This window comes from Balearica regulorum, chromosome 15, assembly GCF_011004875.1.
Source record: "Balearica regulorum gibbericeps isolate bBalReg1 chromosome 15, bBalReg1.pri, whole genome shotgun sequence".
NCBI classification, from domain to species: domain Eukaryota; kingdom Metazoa; phylum Chordata; class Aves; order Gruiformes; family Gruidae; genus Balearica; species Balearica regulorum.
Genome location: NC_046198.1, coordinates 12,577,370 through 12,588,680, shown reverse-complemented (window position 1 = coordinate 12,588,680; position 11,311 = coordinate 12,577,370). Strand labels below are relative to the sequence as shown.

Sequence of the window (11,311 nt, the reverse complement as noted above, 5' to 3'; positions counted from 1 at the left end):
GGCTGCCACCTTTCTCTTACGGTGCAAACTACCGGAGCCTTCTCTGCATAACTGAGGAAAGACTTTGGCTCATGCTGGCACTATTTTTTAAATATTGAATTTTCTTGCTATATTGCCGTCCTCAAGGGCTGCTGAATGTAACTTACCTGATAGAGCTAGGCTGTAGACCTACTTAAATTATAGACTTAACCAGTTCCTCCTAAAATATTTCACCTCTTTTTTTTTTTTTTTTCAGTGATTGAATGAAGCCGTTGCATGGCGATGGTCAGCGGTTGATACGTTTGCTTATCCATCCAGAGAACTTGTCTGGCTTCTTTCAGTCTAGTATTAAGTTGCCTAATAGAAGATAATACTTCCTAGAAACCCTGTGCTTTTGTGCATACATACCTGTGTATTTTTCTTCTGCCGTGTACAGGTGGAGCACTTACCTGTGGTACACAACTTTGCCCAAAGTACTCCTCCAGAATACTCTAGTTCTACTTGGCACGACCTCCTTACAAAAAGTGAATGTCTTTGGAAAAATCCAGACATAGGTTAGCCATAGGGGTTGTACTTAATTTCCTCTTTTTCTTCCTTTTCCCCAAGAAGTTTGCTGGAATCTCCAGCAGTGCATAAACTGGAATGGGAAATAGGTGCTTGACTTCTGCAGCTGTGGAAAATGCTGGCTTTAGAAAGGACCCTGGAGAGGATATTTCCAGGATGCTCTGAATTAATTTCTTTCTGCTGCAGGCTTTCATTTGCTCTTTATTTACCACTTTACATCACCACCAGCATTCTTGATGCTAACACAGTGTGACATGAAGTTATTCATGAAGTGACATGATGGCAGTGGGCCTGGTCCTATCTTGCTAGAGAGGCAGCACCAGCAAACACGAGTCCCACACACCAAGTCCCACCTGCGGATCGGTCTGGGCAAACCTTCCCACATCTCGCAGCCCGAAAACAGCGCTGTGAGCCGGCAGGTGCCCCGGGTCAGTACCTAAAGTGAGGATTAAAAGCTGTTAGAGGATATTGTCAACAGTGAGCAGCTGCTTTCACTGGTGTCAGGCAAGTCAGAGGTTTAGGCTTCTGATTGATAGATGAATGAAGACCAAGATCTACCTCTTCTTTCCTGCCATGGTCCTATGCCTTTGAGAGCCCCAAGGAGGGGGGTTAGCCCAAGCCAAAAAGGAGCTCCACCTTTCGGCATTGTATGAGGGCCAATGCAGCCAGTTGCACAACACACAGAGGTATTTCCCGTGTTATTGGCACTTCAGGATAGAGCACCAAAAGAAAAAATAATAATAAAAAAAATAAATCAAACTATCTGATTTAATCCAGATGTCTGGTAGCAATAATGGGGCTATGCATTCTTGAGCACCATCTACTGGTACATTGTCCATAAACCAGTGACATACGCACAGGTGTAGAGCACCCTGTAACTGCTACTTTCACATGAATGCACAGGGCTCCTGGCCAGCACTACGCGCAGCGTTTATAAGTTCCCACTCAAACCTTACAGCTGGGATCTTGTGGCAAACTGCTTTGAGAGCAAAGTGTGAGACGGTTTCCAGGTCCCTCGCGAGGCCACGTGCTGACGGCTGTGTCCCCTCCCGCAGGCAGTGCCACAGCCCGTGCGTGTCTCCGCGATGCTGCAGTGCAAACACGCTCAGGAATTCAGCTTCGGGCCCCGGGCTCTGAAGGACGCGCTGATCTCCACCAACCCGGCCCTGCAGGAGCTCTATGCCAAAGCTTTCTCCAGAGCGGAGAAGCTGTTCCTCTCCGAAGCCTACAACCCACAGAGAACGCTCTTCTGCACGCTGCTCATCCGGACGGCTTTCGACTGGCTCCTCAGCCACCCTGATGCCCCCGAGGACTTTGAGACGTTCTATCATGCCATGCTGAGGAGGAAGCAGAACTTCTATCGAAAGCACATTTACCTGCAACCTATAGGTAATGCGGGCATCTTTACTGAGCCACCTGGAAAGATACGGGAGGGAGGTGGGCGGTGCTGAACGCTACTGACATCCTCTTCTAAGGACTAACCTGCAAAATGCAATTGCCCTAGCAAAGATAAGTGTAACGCCACAGGCTCTGACATGCCCCCGGTCCAGAGTCACAAGCCACGATGACAACCATCAGCAGACCTGCCCCGTAAATGGTGTGTGTGCTCCTGGGTGAGACTTGCTATGAATATACATATGCATACATACATGTATATCTATACATACATGTATATCTATATATAAACCAATGCTGGATAAAACAGCATTTGTGGAGCTCCATCCCTGATGATTCATTAAAAACAGCCACTCATTCCCACATTAATCTTTCTGCGCAACTTAAATAGGAGATAACCTTCCTAGCACATCTGCCCTGCTAATGAGAGCGTACGAATACCTCGAGTCACCTCTCAGAGCTCCCTCTTCTCCTCCGTATCTGTGTAACCATCTAGAGATGTCCGCCACGTCCCAGAGTAAGCCATTAACTTCAGAATGACCCAGCCTGCCTCTTCCCCAGTTGCTGTGGCCAGCCCCAGAAAAACCCCTTCAGACCCCATGGTTCACCCTGACTTTAAGGAACCGGTAACAGAGCTTCTCTCCTTAGACTTAATCGAAGGGCCTGCCGGGCTCTCGCTGCTGGATTCCCTCCAGAGCTGCGTTGAGTCTTTCTTCCTGGGTCTGCGCGTGAAGTGCCTTCCCTCCATCCCCATCTCTTCCATTCACTGCTGCTACCGCCACAGCCGGGACTCGGACAGGGTCCAGCTTCACGCAGGTAAGGACCTGGGAGCCTGGAGCGACATCAGCCTGGCACAGGGGCACGAGCCCTCCCTTAGGAAATGCCTGAAATAGCTCTTCGGTGCCTGGGCAGGCAGGGGATGAGGAAGGGAGTGAAAAGGGAGAAATCCTGTTCCCATGGAAAACCCAGAACTTTGAGGCTGGAAACAGGCATAAAAAACAAAGTGACATTCATCATGTTTTCCTCTGCTGTTTTTATTTTTCAGAGCTATTATGTTTAGGGCCAGCTCTGCAAAGCGATCGGATCAGCTCTGTGGGAAGGCACTGTTGATTTGGTGTAGTCTGAGTTCTCCCATCCCTTGTCCAGAGCCAAAATAAATCAGTGGCCTGGATGGCGCAGGTGGGGACCTCACTGGCCTTTCATGTTCGGAAATTTGGGTTCAAATGTCACACAGCTCCCCAGGGAAATGGGTTTGTCAGCTGCCAAACTCGCGCTGCGCAAACATCTGTCTGGAACAAGCTGTTTGCAGGTACCGCGGGCAGCACGTGCTCAGCACAGACCCGGCGCTGCAGCTATGCGGCTGCTCCAGCTCAGGTCTGAAATGCCTGTAGGGACGTTCTTCTCCTTCCAGGTACTGATTTCCATGGGTTAGTACTGAATTTGCCTACATCTCTGCCTTTAGCTCCGCCTTGGTTTAACTCTGTGCTCAGCACCACTTCAGCGGTCAGGTCTGCTCGTACTTGAGGGGATGGGCTACACAGCAGTGATTCTCCATCCGAGACACTGAATCCAGCAGCTCTCCCTGTCTGTGCCTTGTATTGCATCCTCCGTCCCACTAACAGGGGAAATTCTGGCTCTTGCATGCCTTCTAGGGATGCTTTATTTTAATGAACATCTCTTGTATTTGTCCAGATGGGATCTTGAATTTCCTGAAGAACAACAAGCCCATGGATGCCCTGTGTGTCCTTGGACTCACTCTGCTGGACCTTTACCCATGTGAGACCTGGAGCTTCACGTTCAGCAAATTCCTGCCAGGACAAGGTGGGATTGCTGTCACAATAGCACAAATGCAATTAAGGTAGCACTGTACCAAAAAAGACCTTCCCTGGGAGACTGGGATAGCCAAATCTTATCCTTAACATTTTATTCACTCCCTGATAAGTGGAACTAGGTTTTCCCAATTTAAAATTAGGGGAGTCAGGGCTCCTGATCCAGACAAAGGTAACTAACTGAGGTGCTACAACCCTTTTGGGATGCGTCTCATATCACACCCTGTGTGCTCCACTGGACTGTGCTACAACAGCTTTCTCCCCATGCTGTCACGGGTGAGAGACAGCCACAGGAGAGCTGATGCCTAACTTGTACGCGCCTCTCTTTACAGAAGTGGGAGTCTGCAGCTTTGCCAGATTTTCTGGGGATTTCACCCAGGCTGGTTGCACCAGCTTGAATCCACTCACGCAGAAGGAACGGTTATGCGAAGTCAGCAAGGAAAGCAGAGACCGGACACTGCCGTTCAGTGCCCAAGAGATGGTCCAGTGCTGTAAGGTAGGACCAGCGATCTCCTGCAGCCCTTGTTTCTCACCATGTAGGGTTAAATAGCCATGTCTCAGCCCAGCGAAGCAGGCATGAGACTCTGCTCCCAGAAGACGCAGGCAATCACAGCTAAGTCCCCACACTTAACGCAGTCCTAAAGAGCTTGTATGTTAGTGCACTGCGGAGACAACTCTTGCTGCCCTTGCCGCCGGAGCAAACTAGAGCATCAGCTGTATAGCGAGGCTACAGGACTTGCCTTACGTCATGGAGCAATGCTGCAGCAAAAACTCTGCCCAGGTCCCAGGCTCATGCTTGGGTAATCCGAGTATTTTGCTTGTCCAGCGATGCACGTGCAGTAGGAACTGCTAGCTGATACAGTATTTGGAGGTTAATCAGAATATCTAGTGGAGTTTTGTGTTAACTAATGGACGGGTGGGAAGGGGTGACTGTGTGTTCCTCAGACGCTGGCGTCCGTAAGGGGAGAGGAGCACTTGCCAGACCTGCTTACCTGGATGGATGAGGAAAATACCTCAGACAAGTTTGCATATATAGTTATATGCAGATGCCCTTAAACCCCACTCACCTCCAACACATCCTCTTCACGAGCGCTGTCCTCCCTCATCCCAACGTCTCCCCTGTGCCCTCACACCACCTCTGCTTCTTACGTTTCTCCTAAAGCCGGCCCACGCAGAGCAGCTGCACCAACACCTTCGATGCCATTTCTCTCTGCCTCGCTCAGGATTTTCTAGTCTGAAGTCCTTTCCTGCAGCAATTCCAAGTGATGTTAGGAATGGGACCAGGAGGGAATCCTCCATCCTCGGCCTTTCCACGGTTGCCAGTTCCCGAGGCAGTCGTGCTTGGCCAGCTGACTCCAGCGTAGTTGTTGCTCTGACACCGATGTTAAGAGCATCTGCTTTGGAAGGACCCAGATCTGTTATTGCCAATAATTACAGATTTCTCACACGGACTGTAATGCTCTTCTCAGACCCCAGTGGGACTGTTTTTCCGCCTTAAAAAAACCCCACAAAACCAAAACCAAACCAAACCGCCACTCACCACCCTGCCCTCGGGAGCAGAGTGAAAGCAGCGCTGCCCTGCAGCTCTGAACCTGGGGTCTTCCTCCTTCCTCCGCAGGGTCTTCCCACAGCTGCTTCTGAAAAACACCCCCACCCTTCCTCCTCCGCCATACAAACGTGGATGTTGGGGTACCTGGGGAGGAGGGAGCCACGTTCCCCTTTCACCTCGGAGAGCCTAGGCTGGGGGACTGCCAGGGCTGAGCAGCGAGTCGGGTTAGGCTGCCGGGGAGCGGGGCCGTGGAACAGCAGAGAAGGAAGAGGAAGGGGCAGCAGGAATGACCGTGCACTACTGTGATTTTATTGCTTTCCTGAAAGGTGACGTGTCACGAGATCTGCCACCTGATGGGGCTGGGGACCTGCCGCTGGCTGCAGTGCATCATGCAGGGCGCGCTGAGCCTGGACGAAGCCCTGCTGCGGCCTCTGGAGCCGTGTCCCATCTGCCTTCGGAAGCTGCAGCACGTCGTGGGCTTCAAACTCATCGAGCGCTACAGGGTGAGAGACAGAGCCACCAGCCCTTCCCGGAGCACGGGGACACGGCAGGGAGCAGGGCGGCTCACCCCAAGCCACAGCGATAGACGTGCTGCAGCAGCGTGTTAGACGCAGACGCTCTCAGGGCGAGGTGCTAGAAAGGAAAGCTTACACCTACGCAAGGGGGGTTGTACGCGTGGCTTGTAACGTAGCACCGGGCTGTTCACAACAAGGGACAGCGCAACAGTCCGACCACATTTTGCTGCTCCCAAAATGAGGTGGGGAGGACAGGCAGATTCCAAGCCAGAGCAGCGGTGAGCGCAGCGATTCCCACTTCTCTGCCCTTTCCTACGTGCCACCGTGGTTTTCTGTGGCTTTGGTGACAGGGAGAAAACATTAAGTGCGTACTTTTCTGCAGTTCCTCTGTTTAAAGAGGATCCAAATTATTACGCCCTAATAAGCAGAGGGTCCTAGGCTCATCTTTTGTCTCTTCTCTCCCACTACTAACGCCACATTTAGACAACACCAGGAATAATCCTGAGTCACCCTTAGCTCTAGAAAGGGTTTTCTACCTCCACTGTCTAAAAAGTAGTATTCAGTAGCCAGATGGCTGGTGGAATAGAAATAATGCCATCATTCTCACTCAGCACCCTGTCTTCTCCATGGTTATAATTCCTGTCTGACACACATCATGTTCAGAGACAGGATTTTCCACAGCTGCCTGTTCTAAAGTCTGTGGGTTATATTGGTAACAAGATACGCGCAGAATGAGAGCGGGGATGCCTCTAGTTTCATTCAGCTTGGAATCAGATGCACAGAAGCACGGCACAGGACGTGGGGGGGGAAAAAAAAACCCAACCCACACTCACGTGGTTTTGCTGCTTGTCTGCGGTGGTGGTGGTGGACCTGTGGCTGTTTGGTCCCTGCTTCAGTCCGAGAGGTGCCTAAATTGCCCAGGCTACCAGGGGAATCAATTCAGGTTTATTTAAAACCCCAGCCTGGCAGCATCCAGCTATTGCTTTCTAGAAGACAACTGCTGTCTGCATTAAGGTTTTCTAGAAACATTTTTGCCTTTGCACCTGCAGTAAATACTGGAATTGGCTCAGCAGCCCCCGGTGACAGTGAACACAAACCTGAAGAGAGGATACGCTTGCCAAATGTCACATCTGCTTCCTTGACAAGGAGAAGCTCAGCTAGATATAGTACAAGCTAGTGTAAGAGAGTTGTGATAATCTCTGTAAGAGGCTTTGCTATGGCATTGAGAGAGGAGATAAGTGCCAGAGATGAATTAAATAGTTAAGGAACCTGATGGAACAGAGCACAAAGCGTTTGGAGACAATACGAGATCAGAAAGCAAAGTTACTTGCTAAGCGCGTTTGGAGAGGTTGTGGCTGGCCAAGTGCAAGTCACATTTCCCTTTGGAAAACCGGCACGGACCCCCAGCTGCCACATACCAGCCCCAGACGCTCATAATAAATACAGGAAATGCCAGACACAAAGCTGTTCCTCGCCAGGAGCAGGTAATGCTGCTGAATTCTGCGACTGAGACACGGTTACAGGCAGAAGAGCACGTGGGACAGGAAACCAGTCCTTACGCAGGAGGAAGAGCCCCTCAATTTATTTGAGTTGCATTCAGAAACACACTCCACTTTTTCATCGCAGCTGCTTATTCCAGCGTGAGTCACCTTGAAAACTGAAAGCAAATAAATTCTCATGGCGTTTCCTCACCACAACCAGCGTTTCCACCTGCTGCTTCTGCAGCATCCCCGGCTGTTCCGCACGTAGCGCCTGCGCCAGTTTGCAGTGGCCGCAGCTCGAGCACCGGTTTCTTCTGCAGCGTGGCCACTGCTGCTGGGGGGACAGCGCTGCCATGGCAGAGGGGTTTGGAAAACTTCCAGTGCCAAACCCGGAGCTCCTTGAGGTGTCAGACAACAGGTTTTGTTCTTACCTGGGGAGGGCATCCACCTGAAATGCTCCAGCCTGCAGGTCAGCTAAAACGGTGAAGAGGTTATCCCTTTCTAGATAAATACGAGAACGTAAGAAGAGGCTGCAGCCCTACAAACCCTTTCCAAATTTGAATCAAACCACCCAGAGGGTGAGACACAGGAAAGAGTTTGGGGTTTTGGTGACAATCTTGAGTCAATCATCCCCTCCTTTTGCCTTAAATAATCCAGATGGACTGGACATCCTCACCTCAGCAGCTTTTTCTCTTTTTGGGAACTGAGCTAAGCAGCAGTTGTGGTCCCTTCCCAGATTCACACTCTTGGGAATTTTCAGAGACGTTACGAACTCACAGGCTGGTCGCAGCTTTCAAACAGCTTTGCTGTCCCCAGCCCTGGTCCGGCTCCTACTGCAGCTTCTGGTGCCGCCTTTGTTTTTAAAACCCAGAGGAAGGGCAGGGCTATCGGAGGTGGGATGAGGCAGGAGAAAAGTTGTCCCTTTACATTTTATCTTGCCCCAGAGGGAGGGGGCAGGGTGGATTAACTTAGCTGAAAGAGTCCATTTTATTCTTGTATGAAATTCTTCCCCGAGGCTTCATGCACAGACTGAAATGAGAAACAGGGCCGATTCCTCCCACCCACTCAATTTGAGCTCTTTATCCTTTCTGTCACTTGCCTGAAGAGAGAGCAATAGGGAGGGAAGGGGGAGGGAGCAGCGGGGGGCTGCGGGAGAAGGGAGCTCGGGAAAGCTCCTGCCCACTCCCCCAACAGCACAGCTCACCCTGAGCCGAGCACGTACGGACCCAGCACAGCCACCGGTGCACCAGGGGCTACGTCTCGGGTTAATGCCCCAACTGTCACCGCTGTTTCCTAAAGCGATCGCAGGGCTTTGCAAAGGTGTCAGCTGGGAGCTGCAGAAAGTAAGGATGAAGAAATAGGCCACAAGGGTGTGAAAAAGTTGAAGAAAAAGCCATAAAAAAACCCCAATATATGCCAACAAGGCAGACAAGATCACCTTTGATCCAGCGATGACTGGAGTACTGCGATTCATTTCCCAAAGCATAAGGAATAAATGTGCCAGAAGCAACCCGTTACATGCCCCATTGTACCACTGAATATTTAAAAAGGAAATTGTCTCAGACATTTTCCTTTCATTAATTCTTTCCTGGAGCCCAGCCTTCCCACTTGTGCACTTCAGCTCAAGAGGGAAGAGCTGTTCTTCGGAATAAAATGCACGTTACCGCAGCAGTTAACAGCATGATGAAACAAAATTCTTCACTGCTATCTCAGGAGCTTTTATCACACAGCTTCCTCTAGAAAGGCACTGGTTTGGCTCTCGTGGAGATCACATCCACGCAGCAGGGAGTGATTCTGTGCTGGTTTCTCCTACCATCTTCAATAATAGGGCAGACACAGTCCACATCTGACTGGAGGCAGCTCTGCCGCAGACGCTGACCCCAAGAAAACGGGCCAAGAGACAGGCCCTGCTTCGCAGGGTAACCACGAGTTGTCCGAACCCATCTTCTGGCAGAGAGGACCGTGGCAGCTGAAGCTGAGCCACCCAAGATGAATAGGTTTACCTGACAGACACTGGGAAAGGCATAACTGTTTTCTCTTGTTCTCTAAAATGAAACCTTTTTTCCTCTCATCACAGAAGCTCTATGCTTGGACACAGACTGTATTGTCCACGTGGCCAAGGCAAGAGTCAGCAGACCTGTCCGCCTCGGAGGACATCCTTCCGTTCAGCTCAGACTCTGGGATGTGCTGCGAGAACGACTCCGAAGCGGTGACCTCCTTGTCCGAGCCGCTGACCCCAGACACTTGCAGCCAGGCCCTCTCCATCGGCCAGGAGCTGGACCAGGACGAACATTCGTGTTCGCTGGTGGAGGCGCAGAGCCAGCCCCAGCTCGCCGGGCCCACCAAGTCCACGGATGTCATTAAAGACTATGAACTGTGGCTGGAGACGTGCATTGCTGCCCTGGAGAGGAACGTCTCCGAGGAGGAACTGGCTCAAGTAGACAAGGCTGTGGATGCCCTGGCTAGGTGGGAAATGTTTACAGGACAACTGCCTGCTATGAAGAAGGACCTACCCTTTGCTAGGGACAACACTGGGCTACGGAAAGTTCTCGGAGACAAATTTTCCTCCTTGCGGAGGAAATTGAGTTCCAGAAAACTGTCTAAAGGGGAATCATCCCCTCATCGTTGGCGGTGGGAGGAAAACTAGGCTGGGTCTGCCTTGGGTTGGGCCAGCTTGGCTCCCCAGCTTTGGTTACGTTACGTTGTTGCTGTCAGAGAGAAACAGCAGCTCCCCACAGGAATAAAAGGTGTTTCTTTTTCTGAGATTGCTAACATATTTTTGATGCGATCAGTTCTTCTCTAAGGGTTTTTCCTATGCTGGTCTAAGTGACAGCACAACTCCAAAGCCAGGTTAAGTCCTATGGAGGCACTTGTATTTTCTTGCTATATTTCATTTGGTCCGAAATCAGCTAGGAAGAGATCCATGCTAAACACTAAACATGTCCACACAGGAGCTGGGGCCATCTGAACAAACACACAAATTAAACCGGGGCAGCTCTCCCGTACACGCGGCTCTCCTCCGCTTCGCATTTCAGTCTGAAGCACGTGTTATATTTTCCTATCTCCTTTCCCCTCGTACCAAACGTCCATCTCTGTTCTCATCGCTGCCCCATGAGCTGAGGCTGAGCTCAGGAGCCCAACCGATGCTGACAGACCCGCGCTGGGAGTAGGGGCGCAGAGAGGGAGGACAGGCACAGCATCACTAGGTAAAGCAGAAGGATCCCTGGGAGCGCGTCTGCCACAAAGAACAGCCTTAGTGTGACGACTGCCTTTTGGCAGACGCTCAAGGGGATCTCCAGAGCTGCTTCAGTTCAAAGCAAGCCAGGCTTGGAGCCGTGAGCTGTAACTACTCACATCCTCTGTAGATTGGCACAGGAGAGAAAACCTTTGAGAACATTCACACACTCATTAACTTAAAAGGGGAACTACACACCATTCCTCTCTCTCTGCCTTGAGAGGTGAGCAGCCCGGCCCTTTCCCTCTTCTCCGCTCCGTAGGTCACCCACTGAACAGGAACGGGTGCTGTGCCGGCACCGGGAGCTGCCGAGCCTGCCTTCCCATTGCCGGGGCACGCTGTTCCTCCCCGGCTATTTATAGCCAGAGCTCAAGATGCCGACCGGCTTTCGAGCAGCACGCCGGGGGAAGGCTGACCCTCTCCATCCCCAAATCACTCAGAGCTCAGCACTGATAACGCTCTCTGCGGCTCACAGCTACGTGGCCACGCTTCACATTTCTCCCGTCTAAAAATACCAGCAGGTAGGACTGGGTCCAGTTCGGCCAGGAGGAGAGAGATGTTTCCCTCAGAGGAGCTAATACCTTTGGCTTTCCTCAGCACTGGCCCGGTGCGCTTTGAGGGCCTCAAACCACGCGGTAACCCTGCAGTGCGTTTTTGGAGCAGGAAGGGAGAGGAGCAGAGGAAGACATTTGAGGACAGCTTGAGATTTACACGTGCAGGTGAGTAGAAGAGATGATCTCATAATAAATCCAACCGGATTCCGG

General features: G+C 51.2%; 1 protein-coding gene across 1 annotated transcript; it reads left to right on the top strand.

Annotated features, from left to right (window-relative positions):
* The first annotated feature begins 1,623 nt into the window (after positions 1 to 1,623).
* On the top strand, positions 1,624 to 10,007 carry AMZ1 (archaelysin family metallopeptidase 1). Its single transcript, XM_010310936.2, has 6 exons — positions 1,624 to 1,932; positions 2,587 to 2,754; positions 3,631 to 3,759; positions 4,100 to 4,263; positions 5,643 to 5,819; positions 9,390 to 10,007. Exons 1-6 carry the CDS (start codon positions 1,629 to 1,631, stop codon positions 9,957 to 9,959), a joined length of 1,512 nt encoding a protein of 503 aa, XP_010309238.2. The 5' UTR covers positions 1,624 to 1,628; the 3' UTR covers positions 9,960 to 10,007.
* The last annotated feature ends 1,304 nt before the right edge of the window (positions 10,008 to 11,311 follow it).